This window comes from Psammomys obesus, unplaced genomic scaffold (assembly GCF_907164565.1).
Source record: "Psammomys obesus unplaced genomic scaffold, mPsaObe1.curated_primary_1811, whole genome shotgun sequence".
NCBI classification, from domain to species: domain Eukaryota; kingdom Metazoa; phylum Chordata; class Mammalia; order Rodentia; family Muridae; genus Psammomys; species Psammomys obesus.
In genome coordinates this window covers 30,399,230-30,427,164 of record NW_026585895.1, presented here as the reverse complement: position 1 = coordinate 30,427,164, position 27,935 = coordinate 30,399,230, and the positions used below count along the sequence as shown (strand labels likewise).

The following is a 27,935-nucleotide window of genomic DNA, read 5'->3' as shown; positions in this document are numbered from 1 at the left end:
AAATGGTGGGCGAAGCTGTTCTTGCCAAGTGCCCTGAAGCGTCAGGGCGTCTCCGCCCCTGGCTACAGCACAGCATATAAGAGGAGTGGGGGGTGGGATCTAGGTGGTTGTATTAACTTCCAGGCTTCATTCCCTTCCCCTTACTCGACAGAAACCTTGAAAGTTTGTGTGCAGAATGCATGGAGCTGTAGCTGCGCAGTGGGGTGTCACTGGAATCTACTTCCTGCCTTCTCCAAGTTTATCCCCCACCCCGCTTTTGTTTTCTTCACACACACACACACACACACACACACACACACACACACACACACACGCTTTCTTTTTTCCTCTTAACTCCTCTTGTTCCTTTGTCTGGTCTTCCACCCCCAGTCCTCCCCCACCCCTCTCCTCTTCCACCTTTTCTTTCATGTCCTAGCATCTACTGGAAACCCACTTTGTCCCAGAGAGCAAGGACACTGTGCCATCCCACACTGACACAGTAGACACCTGTTCTGGAAGTTTCTATTAGCCAAGCACAGTCCCAATTATTTGAGACATGGGAAGAAATAAAGAGGGTAATAAGCCCCGACCTTATGATGTCCAGCAAGAAACACAAAGGAGGAGTCAGGGAGAATACAGACTACCAGGTGCTCAGGCTAGGGAGTCAAGAGGAGCTTCCAGCAGACTGTGGTGCTGTGGAGCCTTGAAGGAGCTGTGACTGACAGCTCTGCAGGCCAAGGCAAGAAGGTCTGAAAGAGCATGGTCTCCTTGGAGGCCACCCAGGGGTATGTGTGTGTTTAATCCTTGGTGGGGGGTGGGGGCTGAGGCTAAAGCCCTTGAGAAGGACTATTAACATATCAAGGTGATCCGGGTAGGATGTCTTCAACAGTGTCTGTAGACCTCAGTGAGCCAGGGGAGCACTTCATAGAACTGAGTCGCAAGATTAGATTTGCATTTTCAAGAGACTATTCTGAAAATTAATCACTCCATGGGGAAAAAACTGTAAGTGACAAGGCCAAAGGTGATTTCAATAATCCCAGTAGGAGACTGACCAGGATGACACAAGGAAATTTTTGTTCCTCCTCAGATACACAGCCATATTTTTATCACTCAATGCTGGCACACTCCTGGGTGCTTCTGGTGATGCTCTAGCCTGCTAGAGCCTTTAGTGTCCTCGTGTTTGCCCTACAGCTTTCGGCCAAAATCAGTGTCCCATGTTACAGTTCTCAATGGAACCTTTTCACAGTCTGTATCCCATCATCACCACTGGCTGGTCTCAGGCTCACTATGTAGCTGAGGACAAACTTGAACCACCACTGACCCCTTGCCCCACCAGTGTTGGCAGGATTATAGGTAGGCATCACCATGCCTGGTTCTAATGTCTTCTAAAGTTAACAGAACTGTCATTTTTCATTTTTAATAATATTCCCAAGACTACATAAAACAGGTACACGAGCAAATACTTGTGCAATTGCTGTTTCTAACCACACTGCTCAGAACAGCCAAGAGACAGAAACAGCCCTTCATCGATGGATGAAGGTAGCATAACTGCACAAAGGGATGCTTCTTATTCAGCCACAAGGCAGTAGTCTCCCACTTTAAAAGAATGAAGATCAAAAACATTACGCTGAGTGCAAGTCAGACACAAAAGTCACATAAATGATTCCCATTTATACGACACATCCAAAAAGGGTAAATCCATAAAAACAGAAGGAAGAGTGGTGATCTATGAGGGTGGAAGGAGATGGAATCACGAAGGTGGGAGTTGAGCCTTTTGTCTGTACTAAATGCCACTGGATTGTCTGTGTTCGAGTGGGTAATGTTAAGGCATACGAATTTCACTTCAATTTCCATTATTTTAAACCTGATAAGTCAATTTCACCTTCTTCTTTCTCCAATCCTCCTCCCTCTGGTCCATTTGCAGATGACTGAAGGCTTGTGTATTGACTACAGGAGGCTTACAGAGTTGGCAGGTGTTCAAAATCGACTGCCCACACTTTCCAACTTCTCTTAAAGATGCTGACTTGAGGGGAGCAGGCAGAATGAGTGAGAACTGATCTCCATTCACTCCCTGGAGTGGAACTGAGATATATCATAACCCAGAGCAACAGGAAGAAATCTGGGGGGTGAGCAGAGCAGTCTGGAAAAAAACTTTGGTTCCACTGCAGAGGCAGACGCAGCAGGCTTCAGCTAATGGAGCCTAGAGATGCCCTCAGCCGCTGAGCAGATCCTGATTCTTCCCAATAGAAAATCCTACTGAGGAGGCTGTAAAGTTCTGCACAGGGAAGCTAATGAAGCCTCCCGCCTCCAGATTTCAGGAAGGTGGCGTTCTGAAAGCCCTCTTCTAGTAAACAACGCTGCAAGATGTTAATTAGGTGTTTTGAGAACTCCAGAAGGACTTCATAGACCTCAGAAAGTTACAGCACATACTAGAAAGGCCTTGAGACTTGGTTCTGAGCATCAGCTCTGCCACAGACCAACCAGAAGCCAGCTATGCTCTCTATGACTTAGTTTCCTCACACGCAAAATAGGGGTGACATATGACCTTGTGCTTATGAAAACTGAATTACATATACCGTGTTTTTACAATAGTACAAGGCACCATTCAAATTATTTGACAATTGGTGCTAAACACATAACAATCAATCCATGAACCACACAAAGAGCATGCAGTCAACTGTAGAATTCATGGTTCATAGGAAACCTTCAATAAAGTAACAATTATTTGGGAATGGTAACTAAAAACAGGATTCTTGGGGTCATCATTTCTGTACAACAGAGGCCACTCCTGAATAGCACTAAATATAAGGCAGGCATGGAGACAAAACTAAACACACTCCTCTGTAGATGTCCTTAACAATGGGCTTTCTCTTTCTCCCACCCCTTTCCCACATCCAGGTGATTCCAAAGTAGGTCCTGTTTACCTAGGAGTAAACTCAGTGTTAGCGTGTTTGCTAGTAAGTGTGAAGTCTGGATTTAAACCCCAAATATCTTCCACCCTAAAAATGATACTATTTTCTAAAAGTTAAAAGGAAAGGAACTGGGAGGAAGGCTCAGTTGGTAACACGCTTGCCATGTAAGCATGAGAGCTGGGTTTGGGTCACTTAGGCATGGTTAGGCATGGTGATGTGTACCTGTAATTCTAGCAGTGGGAGGCAGAGAAGTGGAAATCACTTGCCAGCCAGTCTAGCCAAATTGGTGAGATCCAGGTTCAGTGAGAGAACCAGCCTCGGGAAAAAAGAAAAAAAAGGGGGGGGGAGCAAAAGAATAAGACACCCAACATCAACCTCTAACCTAGACACACACAGAGAGAGAAAAGGAGAGAGAGAGCACAAAGGAAATGAAAAGATGCTTAAGGTGTATTCTAAATTCTTTATCATTGACCTTAGAACTCTAGAGACTCAAAAAAAAAAAAAAAAAAAAAGCTTCAGCATCAGCTAATGTAGCATTTACTGGGTCACCCCAGGGCAGAAGTGGGATACGGAAAATAAATAACACTAAGGATTTTTGAAAAGAAACATACAGAAAACTACTATTTCAATAATTTCCTAAACACACACACACACACACACACACACACACACACACCATAAATTATTACCATTGCTCTTGGATGTCCACCAGAACACTTGATGGTAAGACCCTACATACTCTGAGGACACTACATACTCCAGTCACAGAACATGGAAAAAGCTGATCTCAAAGCTTCCTCCCTGCTGGCTAGCTTTTATAGTACCAGAAGATGCTATGCAGGCTGCTGCAGAAGTCATCAACTGTCTCACCTAGCTGTGAACTCCAAGAGCTAAAACAATGTCCAGCCAGTCAAGATATGCCCCTGGGTACAATTAAGGCAAAAATATTATAAGGGTAACCAACTGCATTCTGATTGAATTTAAGGCCTGTGCCACAGACATAAACTCATGCCCAATACTATAAATCTGGCTGAGATTCCATGCCTGGCAAGCTCATAGACTCCGGTTGTAAACCTACTACTGCCGTTTTCTAAATGGACAAGGTATCAAGCTGTCCTCTAAACGTGGATTTCTATACCCGCGGATTAGTGCAGTGTCTTGTGGACTGGACTGCAACAGAGACTGCAACAATACAGAGACTCACCACTGGTCAAAGTTCAGAAAATAAGTGTCTATAGAGTGTTCAGCCATAGACAGGACATCTATGTCACAGCCTCTTCCATAGTGGATCAGGGAAGTTGGCAGAAGAGGAGCGTTGAAGAGGTAAAGAAGAGGTAAAAATAAAGAGCCAGAGGTAAAGAAGAACTGGGGTGAAAGTGTGTTCTGAATGTGACAGGACTGTTGTGCTCATGAACCCACAGCAACTGTGGCTCTTTGCCACATATATACATATATATATGTATGTATGTATGTATGTATGTATGTTAGAGTAGCACTTCCTGGATTCAGTAGATTACTTTTAAAAAGAGGTAGGGGGCATGGAGTTGGGGGGGGTGCACATGGAAAGGCCTGGAAGGAGAGATGATCCATGTAGACCATTTGGAACCATTTTGGCCATCAACGGATCACTATCTGTTGATCACTGTAATAGCTACACTACATTCATCTCGCTTAACTATTACTTCAGTGAAATTTTATACAGCCTAGCTCCATGCCTCCAAATTGTTTCATGATTTTCAATTCCTCTTATGCTTACATTTCAATTCTATGCCAGATCTCCTCAACTTGATGTCATCCAAAGCTGTCTTTCAACTGTAAATCACTATCTCTAAATATTGAACTTTAGTACTTAGTTCTCTATATATGTTGCCTACATGAATGACACAGCATAACACTATTATATTTCCCTTTTTACTGATTAAGAAACAGAATGTGAAAAGTTTTTTTTTTAAAAAATTGTAAAAAAAAAACAAACAAAAAAACCCAACCTGTCATTAGATGGAAAGCACTGTAAATCCACTTCTTTTGACACACAAACCACACCCCACTCTTTGCTCCCTCCCTGCTGTTTCATATGCATGGCTTTCTGGTCCTCTATTCTTAACTCCTAAACATCTTCAGTTTCACCTAGTATTATGAAAGCCTCTGCAGCCATCAGCACGGCGTTTGAAGTCATACTTGGTGACATTTAGATGCTCAGAAGAGAATGTATGAATAAACAATTATTTGTGGCGCTTTGGCTCTCTCCTTTGTCTACATACACTGGTATATAGATCTACACAGCTCTGCGGTCTTCACTACAAAGCTCATCCCGTTGGTGCACAGAACTTAAGAAAGTCACCGGGTGCTCCTGCCTTACCATGAACAACTTGGGGATTTAAGGGCACCTTCCCACCAAATCTGTTATTAGCCTGCTGCAACTCTGCCCGAGACCCTAAATATGGCCCTGAAGCAACTGCCACAATGTCACCTTGCCATGCACTACCCCTGTATGACCCTTGAGAGCCCTCACTCTGGACTAATGCAGACCGTCCTCAATTCTTTCAACATCAAACAAAAGTTAAGGCCATAGAGTAGCGGCACAATTTCATTTAGACAGAATTATTTCTGTGAACGCTTTATTAAAAATAAACTGGGATGGGTTGACTAATTCCCTCACTGGCAGGAAAGATCGGTAGAAAAAGGTTTATAAGGAAATGGATGAAATCTCAGTGCCAAGTACCATGAAAACGAAAATATCTTTGTTCTGTCTCAAATTAGTATACCTTTCTGACTGACTTCCCATCATTTCCTGTTTGTTGGTTCTCATGTGGCTACAGAGAAGAACATGGAAAAGCTGGTTTGCATGGAGCTCATTCAGAGAACTGACCTCATTTGGAGTCACAGATTTTGGGTATGGCCATCACAGGCATAATAGCTCTGATAATAACACAGTTGCTAAATTACAATCTGACGCCGCAAAGATTCTATTTTCAAGAAAACGTCCCTGAACATGCCCTTGCAAACAAGAACAATTAAGAAGAAATGAAAATACTGCTGTGCAAGCAGCATTATTCTTAAACAAAGTATCTTCCAATGTTTTCAGGGACCAGTTGGTAAACGCCAGAGCGCACACTTCACAATGGCAGAGCTGTACCTGTTTTAAGATGATTCGTGCCATCTACTGTCAGGGTGGTGCAAACCAGTACCATGGTACTATGCACAGAACACCAATATCACAGGGCTATAGTTTTCTTTCCATCATTCGACATTGGTTTGTTGCATGTCACTGTGCTATCCTTTTTGTGTGTGTGAATGATGTGTATGTAGGTCTGTGCGTCACCTCACGTGTGTGGAGGTCAGAGGATGCTTTCCATCCACCTTTCTGTGACTTCTCTGGATTGGACTCGGCTCTCCAGGCTTTATAGCAAGCACCTTTACCCACTGAAGCATTTAAACCTACCCAAAGTACAGTTTGGGCTAGCTTCAAATCCATGAGACTCTTGCTTTCACTTCTTTAGCATATGGTACTAACATGTGCTTCCACAACAGATAACATATCTTCCTTATTCATCTCTCTACCCTTGCATGTTTAGGTTTGGCAAAGGGAAATACCCAACACTAGCGGAACAGAATCCCTGCCCTCCATTTAATGCCCAGGTGGTAGGGCAGATGCCAATATGAAGATTCAAAAAAGTTTCAACAAAATAGGAAGACTGTTGTGGAACAGGAGTTGGGCCTTGCACAGTGCAAAGTCTTTACTTGGGATTTGGATGAAGAAGAGGTCCCCAAGAGAAGGGAATAGTGTCCACAGCTCCTGGACTTGAGACTAAGCAGGGTTATATAGAATAGGTGCTTAGAGCTACCACATTGGTGAGAAGGGAAGGAAGGAAAATGACTTGCCTCTCAGATATCTTGAATACAGCTGATATTATGAAAATTGACCCATTTTAATTTTAATGTGTACAGTCAAGAGGTTGCCATAAATTAACAGATACATTAGAACCTGTATATAGACATTCACAGCAGCATTAACTACAATAACCCAAAGCAGAAAACAGCCAAATGTCTATCTGCCAATAAATAAAACATGGCACTTGCATACAGTGAGATAGTGTTTGGCATTAAAAAAAAAAACAAAAAAACAAAAAAACAAAAAACCGAAATGCTGTATATGTTGCCACAAAAAGACTCCCGAAAAGAGTGAAACGCAAAGTGAAAACGCCAGTCACGGAAGAAAAAACATAGTCTATCATAATATGCATGAACCATCTAGAACAGGCAAACAGCTAGAGGCAGGTTAGGATGGAAACTGGGGAAACAGCCAGTGTCTGCTAACAGAGGTGATTCTTTTTCAAGACTATTAAAAAAGTTAAACTGATTGTCGTGACTGCTGAACATCTGTGGACCTAATAAAACTCACTGGATTACATACTGTAAGTAGTGTGTGCTATGTCCATTATATGCAGCAAATCTGCCTTTTCCCAGTAACTTGCTAAAAATGGTGGACCTCAGAGAGTAAGCTGACTCCAGGGCTGTGTACAGGAAGGGCACTAACATTGTCACAAAGTTGTTTTCAATCACTACAGTCCAACCTTGTAAATACATCACATCATATTGCAAAAATCCTGGCTTAGTTCTCTAACACCTATAACCCCTCGTTTAAAATTTTACTCTTTCTTTTATAAAATTGTAATTTGTTTGGTGTGTCATATGCGTGCCTAGTGCAGAGATCTGCACACAGCTTATGGGGACTGGCTCTCTCCTTCTGATATATGTGTCACAGGAATGAACTTGGGTGATCAGGCGTGGTAGCATTTAATGTAATCCACTGAGCCATCTCTCTGGCCCTTGCTTGGCTTTTTTTTTTTTTTTCAAGGGAAAAAAAAAATAGGTGGCCAAGGATGAATAAATGTCCCTTGGGAATCCCTGACAAGCGCATAACATGTAATCATTTCTAAGCATTTCTCTAGATTTCTCTCGATTCCTGAAGGAATTAAAGTCATTGGATTTCCATTCATTCTAGCGACCACTTGTTGAATGCCTGTCTCAGGACAAGCATACACTGCAAGCAAAGCTATACAAAGATAGGGAGATGAAACGGCTAGGACCCTTCTTTTTTTTTACATATATCAATGGGTATACAAAGTTAATAGCTAGAAATTCATCTACAAAAATTAAGAGATGGGAGAGATGCTAGATAAATGTTATGATCTACCTCTAAATACAACGGAAACACATGTAACAAAAGAACATGTGAAAAGTTCCCTCTGCAGTTTCTAAATGCTGCACAGTAGGGTATATGTAAATGGGTGTAGGGTCCAGAAACTATATGGATGAACATCATTATTCCTCAATAAGTTCCTGGCTGCACAGGACCTTGGTGGAATCTGGAACTCTCTTAGCCAGGAGTCAAGATCAATAGCTGGAGAGCTACAGCCTTAGAAGTTGACCTGGCTCCTCAAGCTGGCCAGCGCTCAGTGGGTTAGCCCAGAAGACATCGAGAGAGATGGCCAAGTTCCCAGCTTCATCAACATCACTGTCAGTCAGTCATTTAAGCTCAATGTGAAGCACCTCTCCCTTTCTAAGCTACTAGCCAGGTACCGACAGCCCACATGTGTCCCAGATAACTTCTTATTTCCACCTAGCACTGGCCTCGCTCAGCTCCATCATCTTTCACCCATGTTATTTCAACAGCTTTCTAATAGGACTCCTTGCCCGAGTCCTTCCTTCTACCCTCTCAGTGCACGGAAATGCATACCACTTTCCAATGTAAAACTCTTTCACAGGGCTGGAGCTGTAGTACAGTGGCAGAACCATTGCCCCTGACGCATGAGGCTCTGGGTTCAAAATGAAGCGGACAAATAATTCTCTCACTATCTCCCAATCACACACTGCAGCTGATTTCTCCCAAAGTCTTTTCAGCATAAGAGTGACGTAGGAGCCACCAAAAGGGGCTCCTGGCAGCTGATACCTGCTTGAAGACAGCACTGTGGCACATGCTGCTTTCTCCTTTCTATTTTTTGGAAACTGGCTAAAGCCTGGGTATGTTTTCCCTGATTGTCTGAGCCTTCTCAGGTAATTCTCTGGAGATGTAGGCCACCCCATTTCTGTCATGGAGTGCTTGCCAAGCTCCGCTGCAGAACCTTCTGTCCTTCTCGGACCCTGGCTTTAAAAGGCATGGCTTTGCTTTCTCTTCTCCATCTGCCACCATCAGGCAGCTGTCAAGGTTTACATCTTCCTTGCCCTATTGTTTTTCTCTCACACCTCAATAAATCGTCCTGGAGCATGCAAGTCTCTGTTTAAATTCCTTTTATTAACAAGACTAGGAACCTAAAAGAGGCTTTAGTTTCTCCAAAAACAGAGTCATCCCTTACTGACACAATATAGCTAGATGTCCTCAAAAATGAAAAAAAAAAAAATGTAGCTGGTGGGTCTCTGAACTCAAGAGGAGAATTAGCAGGAGAAAGAGAGAGTCTGCTTCTGTGCTCAGAAAGACAAGGAGAGATTGCAGGAAATGTGAATGAGCTGGTATAATTCCTGTTTTCTTTGATAGCAAACCACAACCTTGAAGAACTGAACGGAAAAAAAGAAACACAAATGACTTTGGTGTCTGGCTTGTACCAGAGGCTCCTGGAGCCCAGTGGAGAATACTTTCCTGACCAGCTCACGAAGCAGGAAATGGAAACCATGCTGAAAATTGTCAGAGGAAGAATGTCGCTTGCTTGGCTTCAGGTTGTCCCTCAAAAAAAAGTGAAGGAGAATAAAACCTTGAAGCTGAGAAATGGATGTAGGGGTCTCACTGCTCTGCCCAAGCACTGCATGTTGGTAATCCTGCACAGTAATGATGGTCAACACAGTCTTCATTCTCTTTTAAAGGCGCAGGACTCTTTTCAAACCAGAGGGGCTTCTTATTAAGACACACTGTTGTCAGTATCAGTGGAGTTCATCTCAGCATTTTCATCTCATGCACAGAACAACCACTGATCAAACCCATCCTCTCTGTCACCTCAACTCCCCACTTTAACTTTAGTGATCACATTTCTACTTCTGATCAATGTTTCTAGCATCTACACATGAAAAAGAGTACATACTTTCTGTCTTTCTGAATCTAGCTTGTAATGCTACATTAAGTAATGTCCTATAAAGTTCTACCCATTTTGCTGCAAATGATGGGATATCGTTCTTCTTTTTGGCTGGATAATAAGTCTGCCGTGCATATATGCTACATTTTTTAAAAATTCATTGCTTTGTTGATGGGCACCTACACTGATTCATCATAGCTTTTGCTGAATAGTACCATAATAAGCATGGCTATGCACAGGTATCTCTGTGGTATGCTAGATTAGTTTCCTTGAAATATATACTAAATTAGTAAGACTGTAAATCTATTTTGGTTTGTGAAGAACCTCTGTATTATCTCCATAATTATTGCACTAATTTACCTTCCCGCATTTTCACCACCAGCCCTTGCTATTACTTAATAATACAGAAAAGCTCAGTATGTTATCTACAGATGAAGAAAACCATCTACCAGTACCTAATCTGACCTCAAGCTGTTAGAAAATTCCAGTAACTCATGGTTGGTACAGTTTGGCTGCTGAATACTCTGCAAAAGACCATGCCTTAAAAAGCTGGTTCCCAAAGTGATACGACTCCAAGGGCTTTTAGTGGGACCTTTAGGGGGAGGACACATTATAAGATTTAAGGTCTTAATTATGTGGAGCATGCCCTCAGACCTTCCTCCTTCTTCGCTTCTGGCCTGTGAGGTTAACAGTTTCTCCATCACCTGTTCATCATCATTGCCATCTCACACCTCTAACGATGACTAAGCAATGAGTCTGTTAGGGTGTGGACTGACCCCTCTGAAACCGTAACTCAAAATAAATCTCTTTAAAAACCTCTTTAAAGAGCCAGCTGATTATCTCATGCATTCTGCTGCAGTGATAGAGAGGTGAATAGTAAGTACACTTAAGACTAAGGAAGAAACACTTCCATTGCCCACTGATCCTCTTGATTTGAATGAACCTCAGAAGTCTTATAACATTTACCTACATTTAAAGGACAATGGATAATTTTTTTACATGTAGAAAGATGTGGCATCGTTTACAGCCAGAGCCTGCTGAAGAGTCTCACCAACTGCAGGAAAGCAACATAGACACTCATACATCTTCCACTTAATACGTGGTGTTGGGGCTTCTTCACTTAGGGCATCTTGGCAAGCTCTTGGGAACTGAAAATTCGTATACTTAAAAATTAGATCAGTCACAGCTGATGAAATTCTTGCTGAGCTTCTAGAACAAGGTGTCGGATGTGTCCTCTCCACAACTTCCTCAAGACATCTTTGTAATCCAGTCACTAAGTTAGACAGAGCCTCCATCCTTGAGCGGGCTGCTGGCTGGCATTTTGAAAGCCAGCTTCTCAATGCAAATGCAACACTCAGATGAAAACTGAGCGGAGAACTGCACATCTCACAGCCAGAATATGTTTTAGTTGGAGGGATATGAATTAAAACACTCACAAAATCTAGGCTATGCTTTTCCTTGTCCTTTTCCTGCCTTGTTTGAAAATCTCCCTCTCCTCTATCTTCCCTCTCTGTTTCGCCTCTGCTCCTCTAAATGTTTTAAGGAGAATTCAACCAACTAAATTGTGAAGTAGGCATGAGCAAATGAGCTCCAGTTACATGTATACGCATGTACTATGTAAAACCAGGGGAAAATCATGCATTTATCAGTGTACTGTTCAATCCTTATAAATTTTTGACAGTTGCCAGATGTGGTGGTACACACCTTTAATCCCAGTGCTCAGGAGGCAGGGGAGAACAGACAGATCTCTGTGAGTTTGAGGCCAGCCGGGTTTACAAAGTGAGTTCCAGTACAGCCAGGACTACACAAAGAAACCCTGTCTCAAAAAAAAAAAAAAAAAAAAAAAAAAAACCTGATAGCTAAAATATACTATGTTGTAGCTTGGACCAAGATGTTAGATGCACACACACATGCACACACAATATAAAACACGGAAACAGCACACTTCAACAAGATCTATCTCACCCTCAATACAACACGAGGTAGTAATAACTTCAGAATTAAGGCTTCAAAAATAGCACGATGAATCAACTTCGAACAGATGTGGCGGCCTGTGCTTTCAATCCCAGCATTTAGGAGGCAGAGGTAAGTGGATTTCTGTTGGTTTGAGGCCAGCCTCTTCCACATTGCCAGTTCCAGGCCAGCAAGGGCTACACAGTGAGAGCTTGTCTCAGAGACAGACAGGGGAGAGAGGGAGGAAAAGAGGGAGAAAGGAGCATAGGGAGAGGGAAATAGAAGAGGACCAACCTTTAACAACAGTATGTAACTGTACTAGAGACATGGCTCAGCAGTTCAGAGCGTGCATCGCCCTTGCAAAGGACTGGAGTTCGGATCCTAGCACCCAAGACAGGCGGCTCATAGCTACTTACAACTAGCTCCAGGGGACGGAATGCCTCTACAAGCACATGCACTCACGCGTACAGGCACAGAATTGAAAACATACATACACAGAATTGAAAACAAAATAACTTAGAAGTACATCGACATGTATGGAAATGCCATTACTTTGCATGCTAACCTTAAAAATAATTTTCAAAGAAAATAGTGTATTATTTTATAAGAATGTGAATTTTGAAGATGAACATATTCAAGCAGTGAAAACATCCCCATACATGCATTCGGTTATTTATTTCTATGTGTATATGTGTGTGCTTGCACGAGTTCGTGTGTATGTGTGCGCAGCAGCCCAAGGAGGACAGGAGAGGGATTCAGATGCTCCGGAACTGGAGTTACAGACAGTCATAAGCCACCACACGAGTGCTGGGAATCATGTCTGAGTCTTCTGTGGGAGTATCAAGTACCATTAAATGCTGAACCAACCCTTCCGTTCCTCTTACACATACTTAAAGGCTTGTTCAGTACCTCTCTGTCAAGTGTCTCCACCCATGGGCCAACCACACACACTTACAGGTGTAAACATCTGAACATTAAAATTTTACCTAAATGACTCTCAGTGGAGATTCTTGACCTCCATTTGGTGCCATCTCTCTCGAATTGACTCTTTGCTGTGGCCACCAGCAGAGTTCTCTTAGCACAAGGACCAGCTCTCCCCACTGAGAACCACCAGGCTCTGACACTGAAGAAACTGCTAAAAGCATTGGGAAATTCTCCTGAGCCCTCTTTACCTGAGAATTGTGTCTTCGCAGAAGAAGTACTTGCTAATGTGGGTACATAGCTACTGCTACAATGATCTGTTCCCTTGGGGATGGCTCTGACGAGCATCACCAAGGACACCACCTTCTGCCTCAGGCACAGATGGACCAGATGTCTCCATCCTAGGCCAGCTAATCCACCAGTCCAGGGTCAGCACTCTTTCTGCACTCTGAACTTCAGCACCCAGCCAACGTAAGGGTCTACTCCCTCCCGCATTTCAGAAGCCCTAACAATGGGGAACAAGGTCCCATTATAGCCATCTCCCTTGCAATCCCACCTTTCTGAATCACGCTGGCTTAACTAGTTTACTGTATAACTTTGCAAAGACTGGCCTCTGAGTATTTCCCATGCCCTTCTGATGTTCTCTACACAAGTTCTGCTTTAAGCACTGTAAAGAAAATGCTGCCCTTAGTATTCCCATCCCACACAGTCGCTGATCTCTTAAAAAGAATACAGTGGTCAGATCTGTAAACACTGGCATGCTAATCCTGCTCTCATGGTGCCTCTCCGTGTCTTGTGCAGTGGGAACCACTGAACAGCAACATGTAGGGGCACCCTAAGAAGGATTCTGGTCTGGCCATGCCAAAAGAGCACAAGTCAGGCTTGTGTGTGCTTTTCTGTGCCCTTTCATTATGTGTGGGGACCTCTGTGTATTACAGGCATGTTTAGTCTGTTTTTTTACTCAAGTAACAGAAAACCGCAGGCTGGCTAATTTATAAAGAAGAAACGTGATTGAGTCAGGGTCTAAGGCTGAGAATTCTGAAGATGTGAGGACACATCAGCATGCACTGAGCTAGTGCCGACTCGTATCACAAAACACACACGCATAACAAGGCTAGCTCATGTCTCCTGTCCACTCCCTGGGCAACCTTTGTTGACCTAAGTCTTTGGTTTTTCCCTATTGCTGGTCCCACACTCACGCAAGTATCCCAGGACTTCATTAAAACATAAGCATAGAAATTAAGATGCAGATTAACTAGCTGTGGAAAACTATGACCACATATGAAATCCCAAACACCTCTTAATGGAAAATTGCCAGTAGCAAGTCCTTCACAGCCTCCGTATCATCTTCAGAGGCTTGTTTGCGGAGTACCTTCGAACTGCATGCTTTCATCCACTCATCTGAATATATACTCAGACGGAACAACCTCATCTTGCTTTTCCATGTCGCCTCCTAACCTTCTCCGGCCTGCTTTTGCACAGTACGGCTAACCTACAAATTCAGCAATGTGGCCTCCTGTACCTTGACCAACAGAAACCAGAGTTCAAGAGCCTGAGAGTAGACTGCCCATTTCTGCTTTTCTTCCTAGGGAATGCTCCCAGGCAGGTACTGCCAGGGCAGAGGTACCTTCAACAGAGAAAGCTTTGTACTTCCCCGAGCAGCTTTCTGGACAAAATCCAGTCCTTCCAGGGCCTTCAGCATGCTGCTGAGTCTAGGAGTAGCAACAATGGTGGGGGTTACCGGCACCGCCTCCTATAGTTTCCTTACATGCTACTGGCATCGTTACATTTTATTAAACCCTTTCAAGTTATTCTAATTTGAGCATGCTATTTTTTTTTTTTTTTGCCTCCTGGTAGAACCACCTCCTGTCACAGAATTTGTACTTGTCTGTGCCTTTGACAAATACCAATGCCCATTTGCCTTTTAAAAATATTGCTACTGAATCATACAAGTGTTTTCTTGAGTTGGAAGCTCATGGATATGAATTGTAAATGATAAAGACGGAGAACAAAATGGGACTTGAATCCCCTCAACTAAGGCCAAATGTAGCATTAACTTGCAACTCTCACCAAGAGTCTTGCGGAAGTACACCAATGGGGGCGGGGAGGCAGGCTTTGAGAATTCACAGCCTCATCCCACTTCCAGTTTGCTCTCTTTGCTTCCTGTGTGTGGACGGAAATGTAATCTCTCAGCTTCCTGATTTGCCTCTGGCTTCCAGCTCCCCTGCCCCATCATTGACTCTCCCTCTGGAACTGTTAACCATAATAGATTCTTCCTTCCATAAACACTGTTTTATGACAGCAACAAAACAGAACCAGGTTCAGTGGATGATCTCTCTTATGGCACAACTATACCAAACACCCAGTATGTTATAAAAAAAAAAAGAGCCAACTGGCATGGAAACTATCTATGGTAATTTCTTAGGTGGCATAACAGGATAAGATTTATTTTTATATTGTTTGTATTTTTTAATTACGAGTGTGAGATATGTGTATACGTTTAGGAATATTTTTTCTAAAATTTTCCAGTGAATTAATGATCACTACCAGTAGGGAAAAAGCAGGTTTAGAGGTTCTCAAACAGATTATTCCCACTACCCAGTTTCATATTATTTAACTTTTCCCCAAAATATTTTGTTTCGCCGAATTGAAGATGTAAAGTATTTTAAGATTTAATATTAGATTATGTACAACTAAAGTTAAAAACACTGCCAATAAAACTATGAGGCATCAATTAGTTTCAAGATATGGCTCTTAGATTTGTTAAACATAAAAAATATGCATAAGAATCAATAAAAGACAGGGTATCCCTCGTAAATGTTAAAATAGGAGGAGAAATTTACTACTGGTAGTCTAAAAACATGCAGAATGGGCCTGGAGAGATAGTTCTACAGTTAAAACCATTGCTGCTCTTGAAGAGGACCCAGGATCGGTTCCCAGCACTCACACCAGATGGCTCACTGCTTGGAACTTCAGTTCCAAGGCATCTGCTACCCTCTGGCCTCCTCAGACACCTTTACACACACGGTACTCATAAACTCATGGAGGCACACAGACATACATGCAGATAAACAAATCCATCTTTTTATAAAAGAAGATGTGCTATGGCTTATGTAACCGTGCTTTCAGTTTTCAGTTAACTAATGATGAAACTTGACCATGGGAGGTATTTTCTTTTAAAAGCTGACACATGCAAAGCCTCATTGGCCTGTGCAGTTGAATGCCATATGCTACTCTGCAATCTTCCGGCACCTCCCAAAGGGCCCTCCCTGTACAGCATGATGATTAAAATGCCCTGTGTCTTCTGAGTTTATCCTAATTTCAGTAGCCAGATGATTTGAAAATGTTAAAAAATGAGTTCTTAATTCCATCACTTGAATCAACAGAGCCACTGAATCAAATAAGTACCAAAGCATTAATCTCTGAGTGTCAGATGTCTTAGAACTGGATGACATCAAGCTATCAATAATGACTCTTTGGAAACAGACGAGGGGACTAATATGCTTACTCACTAACTACTTTAGCATAAACTCACCATATCTACCTATCATCACCGACGATTAACATTTGTCCAATTCTTACTTTATTCAGACATGATTTAAGGGCATATTTGAAAGACTGAGTTCAAGCCCAGAGTTCCACTTTCACTTCTATGCCCTTTAAGCTTATCATAAAACATTAAGTACACTGGGTATAGTTACTTTTAAAAGGAGTGACCGATCCTTAAAAGAAATCAGTGTCTCCTAGAACTTACTAGTTGATTATTGGTTTTAGAACATCCCAGACAATCACAATAATGATGAACAGGAGAAAATTTTACAAAGAAATAAAACATAAAAAAGTATTCTTAGATAGACATGGTAGTGGCACATCTATAATCTCATCACTAAGGATTTGAGACCCTATATATTATTGATGCTGAGAGTCATGTCAATCACAAAATACTTATTCCAAAGATCATGTATGCCTACACTCTTTTGTTTTGTTTTTCAGTACAGGGTTTCTCTGTGTGGCCTTGGCTATCCTCACTTTGTCCTCACCAGGTCAGCCTCAAACTCACAGATATCTGCCTGCCTCTTCCTCCCTGAGTGCTGGGATTACAGATGTATGCCACCGCACCCAGCTACCCACACTCTTAATGTCCAAATCAGACAAGTTCATTGGTAGGAAGGATGATTCAGAGTGTAAATCCTTTTCCTTGATCATCTGAAAGGCTAGAAGAAACTCACTTCTCACAAAGCTTTTGCCATTTGCTGTTCTTAGGGCTGATGCTCACGTGTTCCAGACTGCCGAAGGCTAGAAGTGTGACACAGGAAAGGGAAGCAAAGGAGCAGGAGACAAAGCATCTTCTTTGGAACCTGGAGTTAAAGTCTTACATAAAACATTTGCCTTCACCCAAACATGTACCATAGGCTCTTGCTTCTTTTAAAGATCCTGAAAAGGCCAAATATGCAGATTTAATGCCCACACACTGACACTTTTACTTAGTGTGTGCACAGTGCCATGGGAATCGATCATTTCAGAAGCAAATGGCACACGGTGGTATTTCTATTCCAAAGACAGAAATGCTTACCCACAAACAGAACAGAATTCCAGATGCAGAAAAAAATTCCTAGAAACTATTTAATTTTATGTGAGGAAACTTGAGGTGTAGAGAGAAGATAAAGGTGCCTATCAAAGTCACTGCTGGTAAAAGGTCAAGGCCAAGACCTCTAAATCCTGATAGCCTCTCCATGATACTCTATTACCTCCTTTTCCAAAACAAGGTGTGAGTTATTGTAAGATCTCAGGAGAGAAGTGGTTTCTTTTACCTCTCCTTTTCTGTTATCCTGTATATGGGTCTGCATTACTGCTAACTTATATCCAGAACATTTTGCACAGACTATGACATTTGATGAGAACATACACATGGTCATGGGGTCACAGGAGATTTGGGAAAATCACTGTAAAAAATTATTCAAGAGTGCTAGAAATAAACATAAGTTAGTGGCAGGAACTTGTGTGGTAGGGGGCATACTTAGTTCTCCAAATCAGAAGTATACCATAAATATATATTATATTATATTATATTATATTTATTATATTATATTATATTATATTATATTATATTATATTATATTATATTATATTATATTATATTAAAATATATATTTTATTATGTTTTATACTAGTATTATTATGCAAATGTTGTAAATGTATATAGATATTATATAATATTTATTATATTAATATATTTTACATCCTCTGTGTATATGTTGATATACATATCAACAATTAATACTGATATTCATTTTAAGGGCTTTACACATATTAAATAACTTAATTAAATAACTTAACGACCAAGAAATCACTTTCATTATTGTTGGTGCTACATAGACAAGAAAACAAAGGCACAGAAAGTGTAAGAAACAAATCCAGAGATGTCTTCATCAAACAACCCCCTCTCAGGACCCAGGGAGCAATTTGGAAGGAAGGCAGAAAGACTCACTTTGTAGACCAGGCTGCTTTTGAACTCAAAGAGATCTGCTTGCCTTTGCCTCCCTGAGTGCTGGGGTTACAGATATGCACCACTGTGCCCAGCTGACTCCATGCTTTGTGTGTGTGTGTGTGTGTGTGTGGGTGTGGGTGGGTGTGGGTGTGTACTTTTTGTTTTGTATTTTTTGTTTCATTATATTTTATTTGTTTTGATTTTCCTTTTTTCAGAGAGAAAGAAAAAAACTGAAGTTGGGTGAACAGAGAGGGACAGAGGATCTGAGAAGAGTTTGAGAAAAGAAAAGAATATAATCAAAATAAAGAATGTTAAAAAGAATAAGAAAATGGAGAAAACATACTCAGGGCCACAGCTTAGAAGTGTGGAACTCTGGAACTGAGGCTCCTCTTTCAGTCATAGCATTATCAGACTGCATTGTTATCTTACAGTATAAAGCAAAAAATTAAAAAGAAAACTTTACACTTTCATAGCTGACACCTATGTTCAGTATAAATTTTAAAAAGAAAAAGAATTTAAGTTTTACAAAGACCTCAAAATACTGGTAAACACTTTAAGCTACAGCCATATCATTCACCAAAATTTCAACAAAGCTAATAAGAGCAGTAACCCTGATCAGAACCTTTTCCCCAGGTGATGCACAAGCTAAGAGAAAAAGTGAGATGAAGATGAACAGGAATTATTAAAAGGCAAAATCAGAGCCCTGTCTACACCACCAGACTCTTGACTGGGGTTGCCAATATGCACATTGGGCAACCTTGTGCCCAATGTGAATACAGCCTTGTGAATACAGCCTTCATTTCAGTTTCCATGAATGAAAAAAAAAAATCCAAAATGCTCCCATTTATTTTATTTACTTTAAAAAACAAACAAACAAACAATACTCTCTCTTTATGGTCCAGGCTAATCTCAAACTTTTGAAGTAAACCAGGCTTGCCTTGTATTCACAATTCTTTGCCTTGGCCTTCTGGGTCCTGGAATTACATGCAGGAGCTGCTATACCTATTCAGAACATCCTGCTTTAAGCGTAAACTTTTTACATATTTCTACAACATGTGAAATACTAACAGTGGATAAGCAACTGAGATCAACAGCTAAAACTGTAGACTGGTGTCCTAAAGACCATGTAAGTGTGGAGCCAGAGAAAGTTCTAGTGTCGCACTCGCAAATGGCTGAGAGCAGTCTGGGCTACCTTCTTTCTGTAAACCAGCATGTGCTGTAAAAACAGCTGCACCGTTTTTCCTTACACCTCACACTCTCCGAAGTCTTAAAAGGTTCAAAGCCCGGGTTATAAATATCTATAATTCCCTATCTGCTGCCATTAAATATACGAACTGTGAAGCCTCTTGGCTCTGCCCGTTCAGCTGTGGCCGCTGGGGCCCTGTCTTCAGTATGTAAGGCACATGCTTCTACTACTTGGCTGAGGCACCTGCGGATTGCGATCCAGCATGGGGCTGTGCCGTCACCATAAGTCTGCCAAATGTTTCTGAACACGTTACCAAAGGTTTCAGGATCTAACACGCAATGAGTGGCTGATGGTTCCAGCAGCACGTTCCCCTCTGCATGGCACAACCGGACAGCAGCCTTGAACACAGCATTCCCTACCACTCCCATCATACCACTCAAAACCAGAGAACCTGCCTGAAACCCATCAGCACAGACTCCAAACTACTGCGTGTTAGAACCTGCAGTGTTTTGACAGTACATGTGAAGTCACCTCCTCTGATAAGGGAATAATAGTCTAATTACAGAAACCAGATTTTTAGTATCTTTCCACTATTATTCCTCAGCATGGGAGTTTTCAATTAGTAGCACAGTGCTAAAATGTTTTATTTCTTAAGTTGCTATATTAAAAATAGATTTCATTTTAAATTTTTCACATAAATTTTGGCTTGGGATTAGGGCAGAATTTCCAATAATTTCTGAAGTAGTCCTAAATATACTTCTGCCATTTTGTACTACGTTTTTGTGTGAAGTAGATCCTCGGCATTGGTAATTATAAAATCCCAACTCTGAAAATTGTTCAAAATGTTCTATGTCCTGCAGTATCAAATATTCCCCTAAGATTTAATTGTTTTGGAAATTGTTTTGTGTGTATGAGTGTTTTGCTTGCATGTCTATGAGTGTTTTGCTTGCTTCCTCCTCTTTCAGTAGCTTTGCTTTCTCGGCACCATGTGAGTACCGGGTGCCTGGCAAGCCCATAAGAGAGCATTGGATCCCCTAGAACTGCGATTAGAGACAGATGTGAACACTGGGAATCAAACCCAGATCCTCTGAAAGAGCAGCAAGTACTTTCAACCACAGAACCATCTCTGCGCTCACAAAGATTTCCCTCCCTCCCTCCCTCCCTTCCTTCTTTCCTTCCTTCCTTCCTTGTTTTCTTCCTTTCTTTACTTGTTTGTTTGAAAAAAAAATCATCTTTCTATGTAGCCCCTGGAACTTACTATGTAGACAGGGCTGTTCTTGAACTCACAGAGATTCACCTACTTCTGCCTCCAGAGTGCTAAGATTAAAGGCTTGTGCTATCATGACCAACTTAACTTTCTATATAAAAGTAAACAGCAGTGAGACTGACACCATGACACAGATTTTCATAAAGACGCCTGTGGGGAAGCTCATCACCCTTGGACTTGAACCCTCACCTGCTATAGACATTGTCAAAACCAAGATCCAGGATAAGGAGGGAATTCCTCTTGATCAGCAAGGGCTGCTCTTTGCTGGTAAGCAGTTGGAGGATGTCATACTTTGTCTAACTACAACATGTACAAGGAGTCCACCCTTCATCCTGTATTGAGTTGATGGTGTAGAGGAAAGGAAGGAGTCTTACACCACTCCCAAGACAATGGTTAAGTTTGCTGTGCTGAAATACAATAAGGTGGATGAAATGAAAAAACTAACTGCCTTTGTCGAGGGCGTCCTGATAAATGTGGTGCTGGAGATTTCACGGTCAGTCACTGCGACAAGTGTTGTCTTACTGCTTCAGCTAACCAGAAGACAGGTAATGGTATGAGTTAGCAAGAAGACAGAAACTGAAAAAAAAAAAATTAACATAAACAAGTACATTCATCCAGTTAGTATGAAAATTTGATTTTACCTTAAATAGATGGTGAAATTATATTTATGCCAAAGGAACTGCTTTAAGACATCCTGAGGTTTTTTTCTCATTGTGTGTGAGTGATTACCTATATGCACAGGACAACTTTGTGGGACCATTTCTCTCAAACCATCTTTATGGGCTTTTTAAGGATTGAACTCAGATCATTAGACTTAAACACCAAGCATTTTTACCTGCTGAGCCATCTTGCCAGCTCTCCCCCCCCCCCCAAAAAAAAAAAAACTGTTTGAAAATAAAATTCCTAAATGGTATACCTATTTTATATGTTTATATGCCCAGGGTTTCATAAAAATTTCTCAGGCAAAAAGTGGCCATTTGTGAGGTGGCTGATGAAAATTGCTGGTTTCACAGATACTTTGGCAGATACAAATATGCTAAGAGCCTCTAAGTCTGCCTGTTTTTAAGAATTTGGCTCTGTAAAGTTTGCTGCGTCTAATTAACTCCACTGACACGTGAGTGAAGTCATGACATGACTATTATTTGAAAAGTGTAAGTGGGAGAGGCAAGACAAGATGACACATCGTAACCAGTGCAGCTATTTCCTCTTTCAGTAGCTTTGCTTTCCTGGAGAAGGGATGTCAAAGAAGAGATGGAGAACAGAATGACAGGGACTATCACTGCAGTAGGTCGTTGGAACAGAAAGACTGAGGCAGAGGGAAGCCCTTCCCCTTAGAATGGGTTTGCATGATCACTGCTGACCTTCTACTGAGCATCATTTAGATGTCAGTTCCACAGAGTGACATGGCATTTACTGAGCACATACAATCAGAACCACAGTGCTATGCTCTAAAACTCTGGACTCAGTCATGCTATAGTGTAGACAAGAAAGGTCTCTCAGGGGGCTTCACTGCCAAAGGATGGACTTTGGGGATGTGGTGGGGTTCTGAGAACTCTTATCTAAGTAATGGAGTCATCTCTTCATAGATTCAGAACAAGATGTTATTGTCAGAATGGGTAAAAGGAAGGAATTCAGACCTAGTTGGAAAAAGTAGGTCATGGAAATCAAACCCTGGTCCCTAACTGCCTTCTTTTTCTCTCTCTCTCTCTCTCTGCTTCTTGTCTACCATGAGATGGAGAAGTTCCTCTGCCCAAGCACATGAGGCCAAGAACCCTCTGAAACCATAAGCCAAAATAAACCCCTTGAATTGTTCTCACGGGTACTCCAGTCGTACAATGAAAAAATTACCTAGCGCGACTCATTATAACCTAAAGAAATAGAAACTGTCAGGAAAGAGTACAGAAGCAGCTTGACAGGGGTAAGGTGATGACAGACATTTATATTTTCATCTGTCACCCCAAAACGGAAAACTTAACAAGAAAGTAGCAGGAGGGGGGCAAGTTCATGGGTTCTGGTCAAATTTAAGAATTTCCACTCTTAGTGTCATAACAATTTAATATGGTAATCATTTCAATACATATTTTAGAAAACCGTCATTTATAGGAATCTGGCAGAAGAAAAGGCTGTAGGCATCACTTATTTCACAGACCCTGCCTTACTACCACAGTAGCTCAGCTGAGTGAAACAAATACATGTCTCAGTCAGATCTCTCACAAAAACTACAAGTGTTCAACTGACTTCTCTAGGTGGTGAGACCAGAACCCAGTCTTTACCTCAGTCACAGAGCAGTTTTCATACTCCAGAAATGGATTGTGAAGACTTTCTGCCCCCAGAAAGTTTTCATATATAAAACAACTTCATGGTACCTTTGAAATCGGCAGTCCCTCAGTCTGTTGTAGAAACGTGGCTTTTCAACCTTCTTGGGTGTCTTTGTCCACATCAGAAGCAGTTCGTTTCCCTTCTCCAAAATTTCTACGGTAAAAATCTGCCCTTTTTGTATCAACCATCAATTAGCAAAGCATGAAGCAGGGCCATATAAAGATTGCGTGATCCACAAGACTGCACAGCACATACACACATGTGGGTACACAGACATTTAGACAAGCAAACATACAGTTCACTGAAAATTAATATCTTGGAAATTTACTACATAGTTATCCTTAGGATAGTGACTAGTGCATATAGATTTAAATACATGCTTCTTATATACACATTCAAACGCAACACAGACATTATAATTGGTACAACTTCCTTTCACTTTATCTTTTAGCGCTACCTCTACTGGTAACTTCCTTATGTTTCCTTTCTGTAACTGAAAAAAATGCTTAAGAACTGTGTTCTCCTCTGTAATAAAGGCTTTGAATTAAGGCATGATCCATTCCTGGCTTCACTTTGCAAAATGCTCTGAGAGTCTGTGTTTCCTTTAAGTCACTCAAAATTCTACGTGGTTGCGCAAAGCACCATCCGCTCAGGTCAGTGCCAGTGTTGGTATGCTTGATATTCAGTCAGGGGACGACAGCGCTTAACAGACCGGGACGTAACACACATTAGCAGGCTGAGAACCACCCGTTTACGCGGACGTGCACTAACGGCTGACGGCAGCACGTTACAGTAAGCACTGACTATCTGAGAGCGGTGGGTCTCAGGGAGCTTTTCCAGCTTTTTAGCTCTCCCTATTCATTCCTATTTTAAAACAAACAAACAAAAATTCCTGTAATTGCTTGTATCAGAAACCACCAGGACCCGTATTTAGATATACTGGAGCAGTAAAAGCAGGGTGCAGGGTGGCAGAGAAGGTTTACACAGATGCCAGTGACAGCCTGTGTACATGACCCATGGGATGTGACCTCGTGTCTGCACAGACTCAAGTGCATACTACATTGTCAGGGTTAGGGTGACCCACAAAGTAATGTGGGCTGTGGGCATAGCTCAGTGGTAGAATCTTTGCCTGGAATTCACAAGTCCTGGTTTTCATCCTCAGGGGGGGAAAAAAAGTGAAGTGACAGCCTATATGGAATCCGTATTTTCTTATATTTGGAAATGTTCCTGGCCCTTTGCTGCCTTCCTGGAAATCAGAGACGAAGTTAACAGATCTGTCCAAACTGGCTCCTCAGGACTAAAGAATCCGATGTGTCCGTACTGAACTGTCCCAGCGTGTGTCTCTCTCCTTTCTTACATGGACAGTGAGAGACGGAGGCTACAGGTTTCAATCTAGGGCCCTACTAGGAAAATATCTATCTGTGGGTCAGACCCTTAAGAAAACCTCTCCCACTACAGTGCCAAAATCTCTCAGACCATAGGGTCGAGATGTATACGAACGCTTTATTCATACAGTAAAACATCTGTCTGCAGGTAAGATGATCTGCTACAGACTCACGGCACACACCAGAAGCATGTCTGACATGCTGATCTCCATACACCCCACAAGATCTGCAGTAGTACAGCGTGGTAGGGGCTCCCCAGCACCCCACAGGGCCTGCCGTTCTGAGCTCTTAGTGCCTATCCGTCCTCAGGCTGCAGCTGGCCACCTAAGCGAAGCCTCTCCACACCGATCCTGCAGATCTGTTCCAAGAGCTCTGCTTTGGTCTGGGCAAACCCCACACTTACAGCCATAAATGCATTGGCACTGAGAGGGACTGCCGAGGATGGGGCACTCCAGGTGTGGCTTTATCTGGGCACTCCACCGGCTCTGCTATTTAGGCCTAGTCTTCTCCATTGGCTTGAAGCTCTGTTCACACCATCTTGGGTAACACATCACATTATTCTTCCTTATAAAAACAAATAAACTCGAATGAGCATTCAGGGTCAGGTCAGCCCTCCGAACATCTCCGTCTTCCCCTCTGATTTATGTGCTGCGGTTTTCATCCCATCCCCAAAAGCCTCCCGGACTCTCGACTGAGAACTGGCCAGACGCCTTCCTTCACTCCTCTGTCTGTCCACCTTCCTCACCTCCACACATGTACATAGGCCCAGGAGATCAGTCTCTCTGCTGGCCACCACTGAGTCACTGGGAACACAGCACTGCGGTACTAGCACTACCCAACATCAGCTAGAGCCGCAAGACAAGCCACTGCACTCTTTCCTTCCCACCCTACAGGAAAAGCTGCTGTCCTGGGAGGCTGGACCAAGAGGAAAAACAAATGTTTCTGTACTTATAATGGTTCCCCTCTGAGCCGGTGCATCTGAAATTCATACAGTTCTAGAGAACAAGGAGCTGCACACATTAGTTCCTAGGCAACTCTGCTGCCTGCAGCAGCTGGTTTCTAAAAGCATTTCTGGAAGAGAGAAAACAAACTCCAATCCACTTCACAGCAACGCTGCCCAAGTTTAAAATCATGGTCAAAAATAAAACTTACAACTCAATGAGACAGCGCATGTTTTATAACTGGGCACGGAGACAGAGTGCAAGATATAGTCAGGCCTCCTGAAGAACCTAGCTGGGAAACTGGTTGACTAAACTCTTTAAGTCTCTTCCATTCCTTGACCCTACCTGCAAGCACAGGCCTTCTTGACTCCCCAACGTTACAGACTACAGACCCTTGCAAAGACTTGGCAATCTGGTCATTTTGCAGCACGTTGGGTGAAATGCAGAGAGAAAGTTTGCAGGAGAAGAGTTAGAGTTCCAGCTGACACAGACGGAAAGGGAAAACAGCCTTATGAGAACCGAGGGCTGCTGCCTTTCGTGGACGGCAGTTGTGAGGCATACATCTACACTGACGTATGCCATAGGGTTCTTTTTCTCTGTTATAATCTGTTTATTGGGTGATTTAGCCAGAGAACATTATATAACACATTTCTGTTTTGGATGTGGCAGCATGCATGGCATTACACTCATAAAATTCAGACGCCCCACGGCATGTCCCATGGGCCGCCCCTAATCAGCCTTCCTCGCGAGGTTCCTATGAAGTGATGCAAAAACAGGTGCTACCACACCATCCACAGTAAAAGGAAGAATGCAGCCATCAGGTTTAACCTCTATGCACACTGGACAGCACACTATGCTCCAAACTCTGGGATTGCAGAAAACCCTTTCGTCCTGATGGTAAAACATTGCAGGGGGCTGACCTATCAGGGGACAGGAGTCCAGTTTTCTGAGACCAAACACACACGAGTTCACTTCGGTCTTCCAGGGCAGAGTGTGGGGACATCACCTACCGCCTCTGCACTGGAGTACTGTGTACGCGACCCTTTGCATCTGATTTCCTTAACAAAGAAGCAGCAGAAACGGCACTGCTTGTCTGGCCAGTAAGCACATAATAACAGAGCCACAGCTGAGGACCTTCCATTCATGCTAGCTCAACAAACACTGTTCTTATATAATGAACGAGTCTTTCCTATGAACCCTGCTACTGGAAAAACAGCACTTTCTGCATAGTTTAAGTCAGTCTACAAGGGGCAGTTACCCCTGGTGAATCAAGCGTGGCCCTGGTCACACAGAAATCCCAACAACCTATTCTCTTAGATGCCTTCGCTGTCAAGTTAATTTCCCTTTTGCTTGATAATAATTCAGTTAGCTGCAAAACTACACAGAGAATACATAGCTGCCAGCAAGCACCCCAATGCTGTTGGCTTTCAGCTCCATGTTTCCTGCGTTGCCTAAGAAATAGGAGGGGGGAGTGGGAGGAGGAAGAGGAGGAGAGAGGGAGCCGGCTATCTATGAAATACTTACAGCCTCCGAGTCTTCAACTCCATGCAGGTACAAATTGTCATACATGGAGGTCTGATAATCCACAGCACCTCTTTTAAGGCAGAAAACAAAACTGCTGCAGAAACCACAGCTAGAGCTAAAAAAGCAAAGGCCTCTCTGGAAGAACTGCGCCTGCCTTATCAATTCCTGTGGATTCACCAGGCAAGATGCTATTCTTTCGCATCACACAGGGCGAGGTTGTCCCCAGAGACATCCAGACCTGGCATTTTATCTGCCTCCCCAATACAGAGCATAAAAAGCAAAAGCCTTCTTCAAACACAGACTGGTGACAGAGCTAGGAAAGCGGCCTCTGATTGGCTCGGCTTCCCTGCTTCAGTCAGCTGAAGAGCGTTCCCTGGGAGAGTGGTGGGGGACTCTGAGCATCCTATCCAGCGTAGAGACGCTTCTTCCTGTTTTGCCCGTATTGTTAGTTCTACCACGAACACTTAGCAATATCCAAAAGGCTGTCTGAATGCTTAGAGAGGAGGGCTATCAGTTACTGGAAACACAGCCATTCATCCTCTTGATTAAATGTACAGTTGGAGGAGGGAAGCAAATGAGAGATTTTATTTTTGAATATTTCACGAAGACAGGCATGCAGACACCAATCTCCTTCCAACACCTGTATTTTGCAGAGGTGATTTAGGTTAAAAGGACACTAAGTCATACAGAAAAAAAAAAATTAATCTAAATGATTACTCTAAATAACAGATGGTAAGATTTGTGGCATTTCTGGAGGGAAAATGTTCAATATTTTCACCAGTGTCTCTCTGTGCTTTACTGGCAAGATAACACCCTGGTGTCACTAGTGGAGTCTGGAGAAGAAGCCAAAAACCTCTCAACTTTTAAACACAAAATTAAACATTCTTTTAGTTCAATTTGTTTAACACTCCTCTTTAGGCAACACACTAAGATTTTGCTAGAACCCTTCTTCTGCTTCCTATACCTCTGTTTCCAGTACCTTTCATGGTCCAGAAC

At 42.4% G+C, this 27,935-nt stretch overlaps 1 protein-coding gene across 2 annotated transcripts in view; it reads right to left on the bottom strand.

The window, feature by feature from the left end:
- The window catches only part of Cacnb4 (calcium voltage-gated channel auxiliary subunit beta 4), a 247,799-nt gene that overhangs the window by 105,866 nt on the left and 113,998 nt on the right, over positions 1–27,935 (bottom strand). Inside the window, exon 1 of one of the 2 annotated variants that reach the window (XM_055600067.1) lies at positions 26,940–27,193. The exons of the other annotated variant lie outside the window; for it this stretch is intronic. Coding sequence (XP_055456042.1) covers positions 26,940–26,984 — 45 coding nt within the window. The 5' untranslated portion in view covers positions 26,985–27,193. Of the gene's footprint in view, positions 1–26,939; positions 27,194–27,935 lie in introns of those variants that run through there. 2 annotated transcript variants of the gene reach the window in all.